This window comes from Myotis myotis, unplaced genomic scaffold (genome assembly GCF_014108235.1).
Source record: "Myotis myotis isolate mMyoMyo1 unplaced genomic scaffold, mMyoMyo1.p scaffold_m19_p_13, whole genome shotgun sequence".
Taxonomy (NCBI): Eukaryota; Metazoa; Chordata; class Mammalia; order Chiroptera; family Vespertilionidae; genus Myotis; species Myotis myotis.
Window position 1 is genome coordinate 55,743,972 of NW_023416317.1, and position 17,856 is coordinate 55,761,827.

General features: G+C 63.6%; 3 protein-coding genes across 6 annotated transcripts; 1 reads left to right on the forward strand and 2 right to left on the reverse strand.

Annotated features, from left to right (window-relative positions):
* Positions 1-1,266: 1,266 nt before the first annotated feature.
* Positions 1,267-6,575, reverse strand: ACY1 (aminoacylase 1). The gene is made up of 15 exons (XM_036333388.1): positions 6,269-6,575; positions 5,794-5,905; positions 4,688-4,752; positions 4,502-4,606; positions 4,100-4,194; positions 3,784-3,860; positions 3,607-3,696; positions 3,449-3,505; positions 3,080-3,153; positions 2,947-2,996; positions 2,717-2,861; positions 2,549-2,617; positions 1,801-1,880; positions 1,641-1,701; positions 1,267-1,561 (listed from the first exon to the last, which is right to left on the reverse strand). Exons 2-15 carry the CDS (start codon positions 5,885-5,887, stop codon positions 1,397-1,399), a joined length of 1,227 nt encoding a protein of 408 aa, XP_036189281.1. The 5' UTR covers positions 5,888-5,905; positions 6,269-6,575; the 3' UTR covers positions 1,267-1,396.
* A 1,296-nt stretch (positions 6,576-7,871) lies between these two features.
* On the reverse strand, positions 7,872-13,905 carry ABHD14A (abhydrolase domain containing 14A). Of its 3 annotated transcripts, none has more exons than XM_036333391.1 (5): positions 13,884-13,905; positions 10,221-10,432; positions 9,951-10,066; positions 8,395-8,630; positions 7,872-8,200 (listed from the first exon to the last, which is right to left on the reverse strand). In XM_036333391.1, the coding sequence occupies exons 2-5, from the start codon at positions 10,412-10,414 to the stop codon at positions 8,018-8,020; spliced, it is 729 nt and encodes a 242-aa protein (XP_036189284.1). In that variant the 5' UTR covers positions 10,415-10,432; positions 13,884-13,905; the 3' UTR covers positions 7,872-8,017. The 3 variants fall into 3 exon arrangements, with proteins under 3 accessions (XP_036189284.1, XP_036189282.1, XP_036189283.1); XM_036333389.1 differs by lacking the exon at positions 13,884-13,905 and adding an exon at positions 11,956-12,126; XM_036333390.1 differs by lacking the exon at positions 13,884-13,905 and adding an exon at positions 11,354-11,831.
* Positions 13,247-17,239, forward strand: ABHD14B (abhydrolase domain containing 14B). 2 transcript variants are annotated; one of them, XM_036333392.1, is made up of 4 exons: positions 13,271-13,477; positions 14,361-14,588; positions 15,677-15,918; positions 16,250-17,239. In XM_036333392.1, exons 1-4 carry the CDS (start codon positions 13,309-13,311, stop codon positions 16,427-16,429), a joined length of 819 nt encoding a protein of 272 aa, XP_036189285.1. In that variant the 5' UTR covers positions 13,271-13,308; the 3' UTR covers positions 16,430-17,239. The 2 variants fall into 2 exon arrangements, with proteins under 2 accessions (XP_036189286.1, XP_036189285.1); XM_036333393.1 differs by lacking the exon at positions 14,361-14,588 and having other exon boundaries at positions 13,247-13,477.
* Positions 17,240-17,856: the final 617 nt, after the last annotated feature.

The window sequence follows — 17,856 nt, forward strand, 5'->3', positions numbered from 1 at the left end:
TGCCCAGGGAATGCGGTCCCTTACCTCCGAAGGGGGCATCACTGCCGTCTGTTTGACGGGAAGCAGCTAGAGGGATGGACGTAGCCTCGGAGCCCAGCAGGTCACGCAGGGCCTAGGAAGTGTTAGTTTGCCAACCAGAGCTGGGCTGCTAGGTCTCGCCTGTCATCCTGGCAGGCACTGCCCCACCGGCTGGTGTCAGCTGGGAGCTTGACGGGGCCCAGGAGGTTTTGTGTCCTGAAGGTGGTTTGGCCCAGCCTGAGGTTGGACGGCTGCCAAAGTGAGGCCTGTGCTCATGTCCCTGGGACAGGGTGTGATCCTGTCCAGTCTGAAAGGGGGAGGCGGACCCCAATCTCACGAGACCCCAGGTCAGGGCCTCAGCCAGGCTTCCTCAGGCCACAGCCAGCTGCTGCCTCGGCCTCCAGAGTGTAGGAAGCACGAGTCCCCCGTTCTTAGTCTCAGACCTTGACTCCCTTGCCTCAGGCCGTGCGGTCGTGGTCAGCTGCCAGCAGACTCTAAAGTGGCTCAGGGACCTGCGTCGGCTGCTGGGGGCCCTGGGAAGGCGAGAAGCTGGCCAGTATCCTGGCTCCTTGTCAGGACCCGTGAGCAGGGGCTACTATTACTATCAGGACGGAGCCTGCAGGCCCTGGGCTTCCCTTCTGGCCACAACTAGGAGCTTCAGAAGCCAGCCCTCCCTGCCACCCCTGCCCACGCTCAGGGAGGTCAGAACAGGACTAGACCAGGGCTGCGAGCGGGCGGCTCAGCTCACAGGCTCACAGCTGACCCCTGGCACCGCCTGGGGCCGAGCAGGGCTGGCCGACAGAAGCCGACTGTGTGCCCCTCTGTGACCCCTGCCCAGAGTGCTGGGACCCTAAGATGAACAGACCTGTGCACCCCAAACCAGAGCAGGGCCACACCTGCTTCCTGCCTGCCTGAGGGCTGACCGTGCTGGCAGCCTTGCCTTGCCAGCTGCGCCCGCCTGCCCACGTCTGGCAGGGGCCATGCCGGCCTCCAGCGCTGGGTCCGGCGTGTGCTCCCGGAGAGCCAGGAGTAACGCCCTGAGATCTCTGTTGTCCCCCTCAATGGGAGTGATATTCCCGACATAGACGTAGATACGGTGGCCACTGAGAACGGAATGCTGGCCCCTCGTGGCCGGCCACAGGGCTGGGGGTCAGGTGGCTGTGCTATGTGAAGGACACGCAGCCTGGGGTGGTGGGCCGTGCCCAGAGCCAGGCAGTTTCCCCTGTCAGCGGGATGATAACCACACACCCTGCTCTGCAAACGTGCTGCTGCCAGGTCTCAGCGGCCCTGGCCACACAGACTTTATTGTGGGGCAGGGGAGAGGGGCCTGGGCACGGGCCAGGTGGGAGCTCCAGGGGCAGAGGCGGGGAGCGTGGGCTCAGCTGTCGCTGGGCAGGGCGGGCACGCTGGCCAGCGCAGGCAGCAGCCGTGTGTATATGTCAATCCCACGGAGGAACACGGCCTCGTGCAGCCGCTCATCATGGCCGTGCAGCAGCACGGGCGTGCGGTTCATGGGGGAGAAGCCCAGAGCTGGGACCCCCACCTGCAGGGCGAGGAGGAGCCATCAGGGGGAGGCCAGCACCCAGCACTGCCCACTGCCCACCCGCCTGCGAGCAGCTCACCGCACGGAGGTAGCGGCTGTCCGTGGCAGCGGGGAAGATCTCCTGCTCCAGCGTGAGGCGCCTGCGGGGGCAGAGCTGGTGAGCGGGGGGGCAGGGAAGAGGGCGAGACCAGGACTGAAGGGCACAGAAAGCGGGAGGGGAGGGGGGCCAGTGCGCTCACATGTCCTTGCAGACCCCGCTAAATGCTGCCCACCAGGGGTCTGAGTCATCAGTAGATGTCACTCGGGGCTCCGTCCACTTCTGGGGGGAGAAGGGTGGCAGGATCAGGACAAGGCCTGGGCATCTTGCCCTATTTTCATAGGGTGGGTATGTGCCCAGCACAGGACTGATGCACACACACACAGCCAGCTGGCCAGCCTGCCACCAGCTCCTTCAGTTCCTCAAAGGACCCTCGGCTGCCCTCCGCCAGCTTACTTCCTGTCCACCCTTCAGGTCCCAGCCCAAGTGTCCCTCCCTCGACGGCTCTCCCAGAGGATGAGCTCCCCTCTCCTGGACCATGTTTATACTCAGATAAAAGTATTATCTATTATCTCCTAAGTCAGTGGTTCTCAACCTTCTGGCCCTTTAAACACAGTTCCTCATGTTGTGACCCAACCATAAAATTATTTTCGTTGCTACTTCATAACTGTAATGTTGCTACTGTTACGAATTGTTATGTAAATATCTGAGATGCAGGATGGTCTTAGGCGACCCCTGTGAAAGGGTCGTTCGACCGCCAAAGGGGCCGCGACCCACAGGTTGAGAACTGCTGTTCTAAGTACTTGATTCACGTCTGTCCCCTCATGCTGTAAGAATAAGAACTAAGGACTAAACGGGTCATGTGACTCCCCAGGGCACCAAGCACACACTCCTACAGGGACACCACCTGGCAGGCCCAGCCCCCACAACTCCCGTCGTTGGGCCGGTACCTGGACAAACTCGAAGGTGACCCCCTGGCCAGCTGCCTGGCACCAGCCCCGCAGCTGTTCCTCGAACGCCTAGGAGACGGGAGACGAGCTGACCCCTCGGGCTCTCCTGAGCCTGTAGGACAGGGCCGAGGACCCGGCTCCCTCCTCCAAACCCGGTGGAGGTGGCACCTTCAGGTCCACATCCGGGGCCACGCGGAAGTCAAAGCTGGCGCTCATGGTGGCCGGGACCACGTTATAGGCCATGCCGCCCTCCAGCTTCGTCAGGTTCACAGAGGTCACGGCGCCCAGCTTCAGGTGGGGGTTTGCCTGCAGCCTGCGGTGGGGACACGGATGAGAACCAGGCTCAGCCTCCCGTCCAGCACAGGCTCCTTCCCCGCCTGGACTCCCAGCCGCCTCACCTCTGCCTCTCCTTCTCCCGGAACGCCAGCACGGAGCCCACGACCTTGTGCTGGGAGTGGAGGAGGGTAGATGTGAGAGGCCCCAGGACAGAGCCCCAGGACCTCCCCACTTCCACCCCTGGGCGCCACCCACCAGCTTCTCTGCGGCTGTGTCCTCGATGAACCTCGAGCCGTGGCCGGGCTTCCCGGTGCTGGTGACCCGCACCCCTGGGGGATGCAGGGGAAGGGGCGCCTTCAGCGCGGGAGAGGCTGGGTGCACTCAGCCGGGTGGGGCCAGGCCTGCCCCTTGTTCCAAGCTCCTCTCCCGTGTCCTAGGCGTTCGGGACTGTCCCCCAGAACGCACAGTGCAGGGCTGCTTTCTGCCCTCAGATCAGGAAGAAGCCCAGGCCAGAGGGGCCGGGAGGCCCAGGTCCTGGGCTCCAGGCCCGCTCAGGCCCCGCCCCTTCTGGCCTAGTCTCCCATCTGCACAGTGACACCCCCCGCCCCCCCAAGCCACACTCACACCAGGGGCTGCGCTCGCTGTAGAAGACAGTGAAGGCGTCAGTGGGGTTGGCCAGGCCTAAGGAGGGAGGAAAGGGGGTTCAGAGGGCAGGGTGGCCCAGCCCCCCCTAGCAGCCTCCCTGTCCCCTCTGGCCACTCAGTGGCCTGCCACCTGCTCACCCTCATCCAGGGCAAAGCCAGCCTTCAGGGCCTTGAACTCGGGCCGCTGCACAAACAGCTCCATGCCTTTGTGACCCCCAATCTCCTCATCTGTAAAAGCGTTAGGGATGGGAGATGAGGGAGCCATTCCCCAACACACACCCCCTCCCTGAAGGAGCCCTGCCCGGCCACGCCCACCTGGCACAAAGGTCATGTGGATGGTTCTGGGGAAATGGTGGCCCTCAGCCTTCAGCCTCCTCACAGCCTCCAGGTACCTGAGGGGCAGAAAGAGGGTGGGAGCCTGGTGCTGAGGGAGCCCCAGGCCCTTGGCCCTGCTCACCACAGCCTGCCCCTGGCCGTCTCCCTGTCCATGCAATGGTTACAGCAGCAATTCCTGCCCAACGCCAGGGGCCAAGATGTTCCTCAGCCCTCAGGTTCTCCAATCCCACCCCAGGTTCTGGGACACTCCAGGGGACAGTGGGGACAGCAGGGACCCGGGAATGAGGACACTCACTGGATGCCGACACACTTCATGTCCTGGGCACCCCTGGCATAGATGTAGCCTTCAGCATCCTTGAAGGCCTCAAAGGGGTCATGACTCCAGTATTCCTGGGGCAGGGATGGGAAGAGGCCCCAAGGCCCAAGTTCAGTCATTAATCCACTGTGCCTGCTGTGGGCCTGCCCTCAGAGCCCACCGGAAGGGTAACAGATGGGGTGGCAAAGGTGACAGAAGAGGGCAGCAGACTGCCCCCCCCCCCAGCTCTGCGACCCACCTCCACCCCCACCCTGTGTGTGTATGGAACAGCTGCCGGACAGAGGCTGCTCAAGCGGCGTGATGCCCAATGAGGTCAGAGTCGCTGCCAGGACCAGCACCGGGGCTTCCCGCTCATCTGACTTCCCATCCTCCCCCACTCACCTTGGAGACGGGCACCACATCCGTGTGGGAGTTGAGCAAGAGGGAGGAGAGTTTGGGGTTGGTGCCTGGCCAGGTCAGCACGGTCACCACACGGCCGGGTGCCACCTGGGGAGGACCAGGAGGGAAGTTCAGTGCAGGGCGAGGTGCCCAGGCCCACGTCCGCTCCCCACACGGGGCCCGGCTCACCTCCACTTTCTGACAGCCCAGGCCCAGCTGGCGGGCTCTCTCCTCAAGGAAGGCCACGGCAGCCCCTGCGGACACAGAGTCTTAGGGCTGCTCTGCTTCCCAGGCTCTCCCCTGACCCCTGGCCCAGGCGGGGCTTGGAGGCACATCCAGAGAGGAGCAGACCCCAAATGCGCTGCTGCCTCCTCTACACATTCCACGTCTGAGACACCCGCATTTAGAGACACCTGCGTCTCAGAGACACCCGCATTTAGAGACACCTGCATCTAGAGACACCTGCGTCTCAGAGACACCTGCATCTAGAGACACCTGCGTCTCAGAGACACCCGCATTTAGAGACACCTGCGTCTCAGAGACACCTGCATCTAGAGACACCTGCGTCTCAGAGACACCCGCATTTAGAGACACCTGCATCTAGAGACACCTGCGTCTCAGAGACACCTGCATCTAGAGACACCTGCGTCTCAGAGACACCCGCATTTAGAGACACCTGCGTCTCAGAGACACCCGCATTTAGAGACACTTGCGTCTCAGAGACACCTGCATCTAGAGACACCCGCATTTAGAGACACCTGCATCTAGAGACACCTGCATTTCTGCCCCCAGGAGGAAGTTGTTTTCGGCCAATCAGTGACCCTTTGTGGACGGTCAGGTGGGAAGTTAGTGTCTTCCTTAAAGATGGGGACGCTATGTGCAGGGACACGAGAGTCACCTAGCATCTCCCAGGTGGAAAACCACAGCAGGAATTTGGTCCATGCACAGTTCCCAGACACCAAGCTCGACTCCGAAGGGCTGTGGCCTTTGTCCAGCCCAGTGGACTTCGAGAGACTTCTAAGTGGCTGCCCAGCCTCCCCTCCCCCACCCCGGCCCGGGAGGGAGGGGAACTTGTTCCTTGACCAGCCGCTGGGCGGGGCGGAACTTCGGAGGAGCAAGGCCTCTGCAGGGAAGGTCCCTGCACCGCCCGCGGGTGGGTGGACCCAGGGAATGGCTGGAGGGGTGAGGCGCCCTTTGGGGCAGCAGAGGGGGGCTCAGCTGGGTGACAGGAGCTGGGGCCCGGTTGAAAGCACAGTCCCCGCCCCCTCCAGGCCCGGGAACCGCAGCGTTCTCACCGTAGTCGGGCTCGGGCTGGACCGTGCGGATGCGCAGGTACTGACGGAAGAGCGTCACCGATGGGTGCTCGCCCTCGCGACCCGGGCTGGCCATGGCGCTGCGCGTGGAGAGCTGCGGGCAGAGCGAGCGGCCACTGCCCTCCGGGCCGCTGGGGCCCAGTGAGCTCCGTCTGCACCCAGGCCCCCCCCGGGTGGTTCCCCGCACGCCCCCCGGGAGAGGACACCCTGTTTCGGAGCCCAGCTGCTTCAGGCGCTGTGCTGGCCACTTTCAGCACCTCCTCACCCCGTCCCCAGAGCCGTGAAGCTCGTGCGTCCGGACGCCCACTTGACGGAGGAGAAGGCTGAGGCTCAGGAAGGTTCGGGCAGCCGGAGAGCAGCAGTCACGTGCGAACCCAGACCCTGACCGCCCCCCCACCACGCCCTCAAACAGTTTCTCCCAGTGGCTGATTTCCGGCCGGGGAGCCCGCACCCCTACCTCGCTCCAGGGCCCTCCACCGCGTTCTCTGCTGGGCTGGGGCCCGTGCTCGCCTCTCAGCACCCGCCTGGGACTGTGGCCGGGACTCAGGGTCCGGCGAGGTCGCAGGCTCAGAACCGCCCCCCGTCCACCACGTGGCTGGACCGGGATCGCGGGGCGGGACCGAAGGCTGGGAGTACCGGCGTCTCCGCCCGCCCCTGCTTCCAGCCTCCGCCCAGTGATCCCAGTTTCGGATCTCGGATCGCCTCCCAGAACCGAGGCCTCCGCCACCAGCTCCGCGCGGGGTCGGACTGGGAGCTCCCGAGTGGCCCCGCCCATCGGGACCGCCCCGTTCACAGGACACGCCCCTCCGGGCCCCGCCTCTGGGCCTGGGCCTGGGCCGCGCGTTCCGATGGCCCCGCCCCCAGAGGGCTCCACCTGCGGCCTCGGGATTGGGCCGGAGGAGAGGGGGGCGGGTCCTGACGCGAAAGTCGGGCGCCCCCTAGCGCTCAGGGTGCAGCGCTGCAGAGTCCGGCCCGAGCGGCCCCTACTGCCCCCTTCCCCCTCCCGCGAGGGTCCTGCTTCTCCCCTGCGGGTGTCTCAGCTCCTGGGGAGGCCCCCTGACCGCTTCGGTGCCCCGTGTGCAGAGGTCATTGGTTAAGCCGTCCCCCGCCTCCCGGAGCCGGGACCACGCACCCGCAGGATCACTTCCCCTCGAACAGGAATGCAGGGTAAATGGACCGGTGTGTGATCGCTGGACCAGCAGCAGCGGGGCCCCTCTAGCTGTCGGTGGGTATGACCGTGTGGGTGGCTGTGGGCTGCGGTTGGGTGTGGCAAGTCTGAGCGACCGAGGATGGCCCGTGCGAGGGTGAAACCACGATGCTGTGTGACAGTGAGAGGCGGGGAGCTCACCCTGCACTGACCCCGGGCCGGGCTCCCTGGTCTACAGGCACCGGAGCGGGGGGTGGGGGTGGGGGTAAAGACACAGGTGCCCCCTGGCCACCCGCAGGCTGCACACTCCTAGCGGCTCCCTGTGTGCCCCGCTGCCCTTTGTACTCTCAGCTCCTGCGGCTGCTCCAGGGCTGTCGGCATGGGGAGGGGCAGAGTGAAAGACTTTACCCTCGGGGCCCAGAGAGGCAGGCTGCGAGGGGAAGGAAGCTCTGTCCCAACCCTCCTGGGGGTAGGTCTGGGCTGCTGACCCACATACCAGGGGCAAGCAGGCTTCGTGGTTCACCGGCGGTGCCATGTTAATTGTTAAACCACACTCTCCACCCCACCTCGGCACAGCCTGCTCCCTTTGGCCATAGCTCCTGCATTCCTGACTCTGGGTCGCCCACCAATCCCAGAGGTCCTGCAGCGGGAGTGACCCCTCCCCCCCTCCCCCCCTCCCCCCAGCACTGTGGCCGAGACCGCCGTGACCCAGACCCATCCAGTCCTAATGCCGCCTTCTGAGCGGGGTGTTACTATCAGGCCCATTTCACAGGTGAGGAAACTGAGGGCAGCCAGCTAGGAAGAAGCCCATGTTCTTAGCCTTCCCAACCGGGAAGCAGTCCCAGGCCTTCCTCCCCCCTCCCCCTCCTTGCCTCCCTCCTCCCCCCCAACACCAGGACCTTTCACTCCCGGGCAGGACAAAAGTGCTTTTATTTATTGTGCCTGTGAGATAAAAGGAGGGGCCCTGGCTGAGCCTGGCTCTCCGGCCTCTGCCCTCCAATCCCTGGGGCTGCCTCCTGGGCGGGGGGCGGGTCCGGACCCTCCAAGCTGGCGCAGAGCTCAAGGCAGCTGGTCCAGGAAGGCGAGGAGGGCCCGGTGGAAGTCTCTGGGCCTGTGGAGGTAGCAGGCGTGCCCCGCGTCGCGCAGCTTCACCACCGAGTGCCTGGGCAGGTGGCGGAGCCGCCGCAGGGACTCCGGAGCCAGGGTGCGGTCCAGCTCCCCGTACAGGATGAGCGTCGGGGTCTGCGGGGCAAGGCCAGGGCTGTGATCCTACGGCCTCTGGGGCCTGACCCTCCAGCCATCCCCTTAGGAAATCCTCCCCAAACACCATCTTCTCCAACCAGAGGGGGGGGGGGGGTCGTGAGCCCTCCAAATGAGACCTGAGCCCTTTGCCCCCTCGACGGGGAGCCAGGACCGGGGGACCCTCTTCCCAGTACCTTCACGGCCCCGAATTGCTCCCGGGTGTAGTTCTGGGTGGAGGCGGGCGCGATGGGCACGAAGCCGTGCAGCTGAGGGTGGTCCCGCATCAGGAAGGGCAGGGCGTAGCGGCCGCTCAGCGAGGGGCTCACCAGCACCGCGTTCCGCACCTCCAGGCCCCGCAGCGCGCGCGCCAGCAGCTCCGCCCGCCCCGCCTCGGTGCTCGCCTCCTGGGAAGGAGCTGAGTTCCCAAAACCTGGGCGGCAGAGGCACCAGCTGAGGGAGGCAGGAGGGAGCCGGGACTTCCGCGCCCCCCCCCCGGCGGGGGAGGGGCCGGAGCGGTGGCCCACCTGTCCTAGAAGCTATTTTTTTGTGATGTGGTAGGCCTGCTGGCAAAGCCTTTCATCCGTCATATTGGCGAAAGTGAAGAAGACTGGTGATGCGCAGTTTGGGGAAGGTGCGGGGAGATGGGCACTCTCATCCTGACTGCTGGGAGGAAATCCATCTAGCAGTTTCCGAGGGTCGGGAAATGATTGCCAACATTTAAAAGATGTGTGTCCTTTACCCCATCAACGTCCTTGGTAGCTTCCTACAGAAATGATTGCCCTGTGCTCCAGGCAGCAGGTCCAAAGGTGCGTGGGTACCCAAGCATTTCAGCTCCCAATCCATCACAGCCCCCCAGGAGGAGTGGCCAGACGCAACCTGCGCATCCCCCCATGGCGCCGCCGACTGAGAGGAGGTCACAGTGACTGGTAGGATCCCAGAGACGTGGTGGGGGGAGAGGACCAGGCTGCCGGTGGGTTCACGAAGCCGGAGGACACCTGTCACGTTCACAACCCCCATCACACAGGCCTGCACACTCTTCTTTGTGTCCGGACATGTCCGGAGGGGCCTTGCTCCCCCAGACTGCTGAAGTGAGAGGGCCCGGGGCTCTGAGGGTGTCACGCTTATTTGATTTTTTTTTTAATCCTCACCCAAGGATATTTTTCCATTGATTTTTAGAAAGAGTGGAAGAGAGAGGGACAGGCAGAGAAAATACCGATGTGAGAGAAACATCGATTGGTTGTCTCCTGCATACGCTGGGGCCAGGCCTCGGGCCTGGGAGGAGCCTGCAACCAAGGTATGTGCCCTTGACTGGAACTGAACCCGGGACCCTTCGGTCGGCTGGATAGGCCGACACTCTAGCCACTCAGCCAAACCAGCCAGGGCTTGTTTGATTTTTTAATGTCAAGAGTGATAGCATAAAGCCTTTGACAGCTAAAAAACAACAACAACAACAACAAAACACCAACAAGCTCTCTAGCTTGTCATAAAAAATATGGTGAGGTCTCCCCTGAAGTGAGGCACACTCCACTTGCTTGGTGATGTGCACCAACCCGCACAAGTTTACGGTTGGAAATACAGACCTTTTCCTGTGCCATCTTGTATTGTGACCTGTCACTGCTCGTCCACATACAGGGGTCCAGATGCAACCGGCCACATCTCAGGGCTTTCCTACCCCCCCACGTCCCCCTCTGGGAAGCCACCCCTTGGACCTGCTGCCGGCTGCCTCCCCAGATCAGGGCAGGGCTCTCACCTGGGAGGTCAAGGGCCACGGCCCGGTAGCCCCTGTGCGCCAGCAGCTGCAGCGTGCCCAGCTGCTCCCACGTGCGCGAGGTGAAGGCTTTCCCGTGGAGCAGCACCACCTCCACCCTGCGGGCACATGGGGGGTGGTCTGAGGCTTTGGCAGGGCCCCACTTTCTTCCTAGGCTTCTCCCACTGCCCTCCCAGCCCTCAGCACCCCGCGTGGAGCTGGGGTCCCACACAGGGGCTCATCCTTCTACTAGACCCTGGGGTCAGCACCCACCTTTGTGCCCGGTGGAGTGGGAGCACCTCGCGGTAAAAGATGGGGGAGTTGCCAGGGGTGAGACCGGCCAGGATTGTGACATTGGGGTCTCCCCAGAGCCAGGAAGTGTGCTCAGGGGGGCCTGGCAGCCCCACGTACAGTAGCAGCATGAGCAGCAGGCCCAGGCCCAGCAGGGCTGTGTGGGACCGGCTCATGGAAGTTTGTACCACAGTCTGGAGGAGGAGGAGAGGAGAGGAGGCTGAGGCCCCACTTGGCCCCCGGGACCCCATCCCGAAACCCCACCCGGAAGCGCCCAGCTGAGGAAAAGCTCAGCCTTGCGGGTGGCACAGTGGTGAGGCCCCAAAGGGGAAAGGCTGTGTAGAGAGGTCCGGCTCAGGGCATGTGTAGACTAATGCTAAACTCAGAATGTGCTTGACAATGGGTGGGAATATACTAGTAACCCAGCCCAGATGGTTTAAATGGGAAGAGGGAGCAGGGAGAATCCAGGGAGGAGGAGAAGCTGAGGTATTGGGGGGGGGGGGCAAAGCGGGGGGGGGGGTGGCGGGCAGGCAGGAGAATGGCACCGAAATGGAAAGGGCAGCATGGAGGCTGGAGCGATGAATGCCACCCCCTCCCCCAGCTTCATGCCAAGCGACTTGCTTCATGGACTCCTCCGGCCAGGTCCTTTGCCAGCCCAGAGGACAGACCTCAGGGCCAGGAGGACCCAGAGAGCAGTCAGCCGAGTCTCCAGTGTGTCAGTAAAAGAGGGAGGGTAGTCCCGGCTGCCCCCAAGCCGCCTCCTGTGAGATTTCACCGACACAGAGGACTCGACTGGGGCTGGCCTCTTGGGCCTAGGAGGAGCCCCCTGCTTGTTCCCAGATCCCAGTAAACACATCTTTATTGAGAGTCTCCAGCCCCACCCGCCTCTCCTGGGATGTTGCCTCAGCCCCACTCCCAGGCCCCCAGGTCAGGGGGCGACCCAGGGGCTGAGACCCAGGGGCTGAGCGGAGGCCCTGGTTGGCTTAGGTTCCCACAGACAGGGCTTCCATGCGGCCACTCCTTGCGGTGGAGACTGGGCCACAGGGGCCGCTCCAGGTAGGAAAATTCTGCCGTTGCCTTGGCAACCCGGAGGCTGGCGCACTAGGCAACCTTACCTGGCAGGTAGCAGGCAACCTGATCTAGCGACTGCAGATACAGGGCCTGGGCTAAGGGTGGAGACGTGCCCACGGAGGCCTTGGCATACGCACAGACAATGACACAGGTGTAGATGCGTGTCCACATGAAAGACACCCTCAAACCATGCCCAGCATCAGGCACCAGGAAGGCAGACGGACGGACAGACACACACGGTTTCAAAACCACACGCAGTTCCTCAAATGTCAAGAACACCGTCATACACCGAGCCCTAAAACTACACATGCACAGCCAGACAGACGGACACACAGAAATACACACATAGACACACAGCTAGTACACACCCTCAAAATCATACGCCGAAATATACACTGTACACACCCAGACAACAAGCGGGCAGACAGACTGGCACCTTCCAACACGGGCAGACAGAGCCACTGACATACACCCCACGACACACTACACCAGACCCTCAGGAGCACACGCACACGAACGCGCGCGCACTCGCGGCCCCCGCGCCGGCCCCTCCCTCCCGCTGGACTGTGCCCAGGGCGCCGGGCAGAGGAGGAGCAAGCGGCCCGCCCCGGGCACCCTGCCGGCCTCCGTCCCGGGGGACACTCACCGGGCTGATCGAGAGGACCCGGCCGGCCGCCGCTGAGCCGGCCCCGCCCACGCGGAACCAGCAGCCAAACCGGCCGGCGACCATGGCGCTGCGTCCGCGGCTCCGCAGGCTCGGCCCGCACCGGCCGGGGCGCGCGTGCGCAGTCCGCAGTCGCAGGCCTTGCGCCTGGTAGCCCCGATGGAGGGGGGACAGGGGGCGGCGTCCCGAAGTCCGCAGCCCGGCTCCTCGCCAGACTGTCCGGATTGTCTTAGGCCTGAGAGCCGGGGTAGAGCCACGTGGCCTCCTCCCACCGGGGTCGCCACCCCCGTCCAGCCTCCCCTCGGTAAAGCGGGGTCCGTCTAAGGACGGTTCTCAACCTGTGGGTCGCGACCCCTTTGGCGGTCAAACGACCCTCTCACAGGGGTCGCCTAAGACCATCCTGCATCTCAGATATTTACATGACGATTCATAACAGCAGCAACATTACAGTTATGAAGTAGCAACGAAAATAATGTTATGGTTGAGTCACAACATGAGGGACTGTATTTAAAGGGCCAGCAGGTGGAGAACCACTAAGGGTTGTCTTAGGACGGAAGGACGTGCCAAGCCTTAGGGCAGGGTCTGGCAGGGAGGCCTCGCAGTGTAAGTGCCAGATTGTTGAGCAGCAGCACGGGGGCTCGGCCCATCCACTCCCCTGACCTTACAGATGCAGGTCCGCACACACCGGGCCCAGCCAGGGCGGCCTCTGGGCCCTTCGCTCTCTTATGTTACGGTTCCTGTTTGGCGACAAGTGATGGATGTCCGCTCTGCCCCCAAGCCTGGCACAGAGAGGCTGCAGGACTATGCACCCTGCGGGGTAGGTGACCTCGCAGCCATTCTACAGGCCAGGAAGGAGGCTCCGAGGCGTTGGGGAAATGATCAAGGCTGCCTGGCTGGGCACTGGCAGAATCTCGCACTCAAACCTGTCGCGCCCTAGCCAGTTTGCTCAGTGGGTAGCGCGCCAGCCTGCGGGACCCTTTCGGGTTTGATTTTGGTCAAGGGCATGTACCTTGGTTGCGGGCTCCTGGTCAGGGCATGTGCAGGAGGCAAGCACACACATCTATATTTCTCTGTCTTTCCCTCTCTTCCACTCTCCCCGAGAACCAATGGGACAATACCCTCGGGTGAGGGTAAATAACACAAAAACAAACAGTGGGGCCTCAACTGCATGCCTGGCGAGCAACTCTGCACCTGGGCAGTTCAGGCTGGGGCTGGGGCTGGGCCTGGGGCTGGGGCTGGGGAGGAGGGAACACCCGGAGTTGACTCCAAAGGGAGCTCAAGCCGCCCCTGTGCTTGTGGGGCGGGTCGCGGGGTCTCGGGAAGGCACCCAGTCCCATGCTTGGGGCACGTGGGCCCTGCCGCCGATTGTGGCCACCAGAGGGCGCCCCGCAGCACGGCCAGGCCACCTCCCTGTTCCCAGCCCCGCCCCGTTTCGCTGCCTCGGGCCCCATTTGCCTCCAGTCCTCGGCTTCCTCCCGCTGTGCGAGCCCACGCAGCTCCCCAGGTACCTGCCTTGCGCCCCAACCCTCTCTCCCTCTCTCCAATTAGACTATCCCAGTTTCTCCCCTTCCCACTCGGCTCCCAGGTCCCCTTCCTCGGGCCTGCCCCACCCCTTCCTCGTGCGCCCGCCCGCCGGGCCCGCCGAGCCAGCACGGGTCCTGGGAGGGCGCAGAGCGAGCCTCGGCGGCGCCGCGATCGCCCCCTGACCACGGCGTCAGCGCGCCGGCTCCCCACGCCCCTTGCGGGCGGGAATTCCAAATGCTTTTTCTTCTGAGCGCTGCGCTTTCCGCGTCCAGGAAATGGGTGTTTTTCTCCAGCCCCGACCCTCTCCTGCCTGCGGTGCCAAACTCCGACCCTTCACAGTGCCTCGAAGAGGAAGAGGTCGATGAGCAAAATAGTCGGCTACTTACTGTGACTGAGCAACTCCCACGCTCCGCAGTCAGCGCTGGGCCGGCCCGCAGGGTTTCACAAGCGCGGCCTCCTTTGACCCCATCGGCCACCTAGGAGCTGAGTGCCCCTGGGTTAGTCCCACTTGCAGAAAAGGATGCCAGTGGGAACGAGAATCATAATGGAAGCCCCTGTACTGGGGTCTTTCCAAGGGCAGACACCCTCTTGCCGGTTCTTTTTCTCCTTGTTAATTCTTGATGTAGGCTTTCATGTCCCATTTTTCAGATGAGGAAACTGAGGCCCAAGACCACACAATTAAGTGAACGGCAGAGAGAAATAACACCTTCGTTTTCCTCGCCCCAAAGCTTGTTCCTAGAGTTCTGGGAGCCTGAGGGGGTGGGGGGCTTGCTGCTCCCCTGGACCCTGCCCTCTCTGTGGCGGCTTTTCCGCTCCAAGGGGCAGGCTGCCCTGTGGCTCATCAGCCTGGTCTTGAACCGCAGGCGTTGCAGGCGGCAGCATGGCGGACGTGGAGCAGAGGGAGGGCACCATCCAGGTGCAGGGCCAGAGCCTCTTCTTCCGGGAGGTGCGGCCGGGCGGAGGGCAGGCCCCCCGGTTCTCGGTGCTGCTGCTGCACGGGATCCGCTTCTCCTCCGAGACCTGGCAGAACCTGGGCACGCTGCTCAGGCTGGCACAGGCGGGCTACCGGGCGGTGGCCATCGACCTGCCAGGTACTTCTGGGCAGGCTTCTGTTCTGGAGGGGTGGTGGGGACCTCCTTGGGGACCCGGGTCTGGGGGCCTGGGGGGACTTGGGCCAGGGCCCAGAGCGCACTGCAAGAACTCGAGCTCCCCTCGTCTTGACCCGGATGTGCCTGGACACTGCCCAGCTGCTCTGGGTGTTGCCGGGGGCAGTGTCTCAGAGCCTCTGTGTCCTCGTCTGTAATGCGAGATAACCACGCTCCTGTGGGGGTTGGCTCTAGTGAGCATGGAATGATGTCCGCGTGACTCTGTGGCCAGGACCTGACACAATAATTGGGGCTCAGCCCGTTGGAAGAAACATGTGTTGACAGAGCCACAGCCCTAGGCCCCGCTGGAAGCCCCGAGAGTGTGGCTGAGTGTCCTGGTGGGTGGCTAAGCCGCTCGCTGGTCATGATCCCAGGAGAAAGCCCTCAGCTGGGCTCGGGGGGAGGTCCTAACCCCTGGTGCCTGGGGGTGGAAGGGACTGCACGGGTGGCTGACCTGCTCCCCTCACTGGCCTTGGCTGGTATGGCCTCAGTGCCCAGGGCGGGCCTCCGGGCCCAGACGGGATTGGTTGACAGTGGGTTGGACTGAGCTTCCAGGCTCAGGTCTTGAGCTCATCTTTCTGGGGGGATGGCGGGACTCACCCACTGCAAGGGAGGTACGTGCAGAGCCAGCCCCTCAGCCCTGTACTCGGCACTCACCCTCCGTCCCTGGGACGGGAGCCCCTTGAGCAGTTAGCGCCATCTCACAACCATCCTAACTGCAGGTCCCTTTCCCCCCTTTAACAGCTGGGGAAACTGGGCAGTGGAGAGGGCCGGGGGGCCTTCCCAAGATCACATTGATAGTAAATGGAAAATTGGGATTCGGGTCTGGCTGTGTTGGACTTTAGGGCCTATTCTTTCCAGGCGCTGTACTGACAAGGGAGGGGCCTCATGCCGGCCACAGATAGGACAGTCCCGGCTGCAGCAGAAATAAAGTCGGGCATGCTGCACAGAGAGACTGTCCTAGGAGGGCTTCCTGGAGGAAGAGACCCTCCCCACTCACCGGCTTGTCTTGTTTCCTCCACACTGAAATGCAGGCCTTGGGCATTCCAAGGACGCAACAGCCCCTGCCCCTGTCGGGGAGCTGGTCCCCAGCAGCTTCCTGGCCGCTGTGGTGGATGCCTTGGACCTGGGTCCCCCGGTTGTGATCAGCCCGTCTCTGAGTGGCATGTACTCACTGCCCTTCCTCACGGCCCGTGGCTCCCAGCTCCGGGGCTATGTGCCAGTGGCCCCCATCTGCACGGATAAAATCAGTGCTGCCGACTATGCCAGAGTGAAGGTACCCCTGTGGGAGGCGACGATGCCCCTGCCAGGAGCAAGGGAAATCCCTCTGGGAGTGGGGTAGCCGAGGGGTAGCTTCTGGGAGGAGTTGAACCACCAAACTGTATCCTTTTGCTTGACTTAGATTCCTGTGCCAGGCCTTGTGCCAAACTGTGTGCTGGGACAGACACAAACCCACACCCCGTCCCTTGGGAGCTGGCTCCCCCCATCCCACTGGGCCAGTGTGTCTCTCCCCTCATGTGGGGTGACCCAGGGAGAGACTGAAGAGACGGGGAGGCCGGGGCCGGCGTGGCAGGTCCCCGCTGATGTTGCCTCTTTCCTCTCTTTAGACCTCAGCACTGATTGTCTATGGCGACCAGGACCCCATGGGCCAGACCAGCTTTGAGCACCTGAAGCAGCTGCCCAACCACCGGGTGTTGGTCATGGAGGGGGCGGGGCACCCGTGTTACCTTGACAAACCTGAGGAGTGGCACGCGGGGCTGCTGGGTTTCCTGCAGGGACTGGCATGAGGCCTAGCTCTGCTGTCCGGGGGGGGCTGCTTGCCTTTCTGGGGCTCTCTCTCCCTCCCTGCACATCAGCAGGTGTGTGTGTCTGTGTGTCTGCCTGGGTGCTGGTCTTTCGGATCTGTCTGTCTGTCTTTTCCTCTTTCTCTTGCAGTGACACACTGAGGAGGTGAAATCAAGACAAAAAAATCAGGAATCAATGGACGTGATCTGGTGGAGGGTAACCCATTAGATGAGCTTCTGCCGTGGGCTCTCCTGCTCGCTCTCGCTCCCTCCTCTGCTCTGCCCAGCCCACCCCTCCTGCCTCCCACATCTGCCCAGGCTGCCCCAAAGGGCCCTCACAGCCCTCTCCCACCTCTTAGGCCACGGTACACACATGCCCGCATGCATGCTCACACATGTCCCCAAATATGACCCAACCACACAGGTACAGGCTCCTGCTGGGCTGCACACCCAGGTGCACACATGCATGCTTGTCCGCCTACAGAAGCGTCCACATAGGCAGCGCCCTCCCATCCATACAGCACCCCTATGTCTGGGAAGGTGGGGACCCAGAGCCCAGTCCTTGCAGGATATCCTCGGCCAGGCTTAGGGTGTGGCCTGCCGTGAACTCCGCTCCCGATCATAACTGCCCCCCAAAGGAGAGGATCACCCTCTGACCCTCAGATCTCCCTCTCCCCCCTCCCCGAGGCGCCACACCCTCCCTCCCGGGTTGTTAGGCCTGGGTCTTCTGAGCCCAACCAAGCCCTTTCCTGCTCCCAGGCCGGGGGGCGGGGCGCAGAGTGGAGGTCCGTGAAATAAAGTGAAGCAATTAGACCCTCAGGCTCTCGCTGCCTCCAGAGCGTCGCCCCTCCCCCGCCCCTTGGGACCGCCGCCACCACGGGCCCCTCCCCCACCGGCGGGACCAGATGGTCCCCTGCCCTTTGTCCACCCGGCCAGATGGAGGGGAAGGGAGATTGGATTCCCCTCCCCACCCCCACACACCCAGGTGCCAAGAGACTCAGCTGTGGGGGGAGGTGGAGGTCAGTGGGACCGGGCTGAGCCGATTACGGGGGACAGGGAGGTAGATTTGCTCGTGGGGGCGGGAGGGGGGGGGCAGGAGGGCCTGGGAACAGCCCTGCCTCCGCCGACTCCAGCCCATTCGCCACCAGAGTCTCAACTTCGCCGGCCTCCCTGGCGACCCCAGCCCCCAAGGGAACTCTGGGGGTGGCTTTGGGGGGATCGCAGGCGGGGTGCCGGGGTCACTGCGTTCTCAGGCCCCTCCTCCGGCTGCTCGGTAACCTGTCCGGGGCGGGCGGGGGCCGGGCCTCGCCGGAGCAGAGGGCGGCAGGGGGTGCGGGTCTGGGGCGGGGGGGGGGGGGGGGAGGGGTCGAGAGCCCCGCGCAGGGATGGATGGCGCCGAGCGGGAGAGCAGGGACGCGGCCCGCGGCGGG

Excerpts from the sequence above, each read along its gene's own strand:
- ABHD14A (XM_036333389.1), bottom strand. The coding sequence starts at position 12,039 with ATGGTCGCCGGCCGGTTTGGCTGCTGGTTCCGCGTGGGCGGGGCCGGC. Across the intron at positions 8,631-9,950 it reads CGTGGCCCTTGACCTCCCAG|GTTTTGGGAACTCAGCTCCT; the intron begins GTGAGAGCCCTG and ends TCTGCCGCCCAG. Across the intron at positions 8,201-8,394 it reads AGCAATTCGGGGCCGTGAAG|ACCCCGACGCTCATCCTGTA; the intron begins GTACTGGGAAGA and ends CTTGCCCCGCAG.
- ABHD14B (XM_036333392.1), top strand. The coding sequence starts at position 13,309 with ATGCTTGGGGCACGTGGGCCCTGCCGCCGATTGTGGCCACCAGAGGGC. Across the intron at positions 13,478-14,360 it reads GAGCCCACGCAGCTCCCCAG|GCGTTGCAGGCGGCAGCATG; the intron begins GTACCTGCCTTG and ends CTTGAACCGCAG. Across the intron at positions 15,919-16,249 it reads CCGACTATGCCAGAGTGAAG|ACCTCAGCACTGATTGTCTA; the intron begins GTACCCCTGTGG and ends TCCTCTCTTTAG.
- ACY1 (XM_036333388.1), bottom strand. The coding sequence starts at position 5,887 with ATGGCCAGCCCGGGTCGCGAGGGCGAGCACCCATCGGTGACGCTCTTC. Across the intron at positions 2,997-3,079 it reads ACACAGCCGCAGAGAAGCTG|CACAAGGTCGTGGGCTCCGT; the intron begins GTGGGTGGCGCC and ends CTCCACTCCCAG. Across the intron at positions 2,618-2,716 it reads CCCCGGATGTGGACCTGAAG|GCGTTCGAGGAACAGCTGCG; the intron begins GTGCCACCTCCA and ends CCCGTCTCCTAG.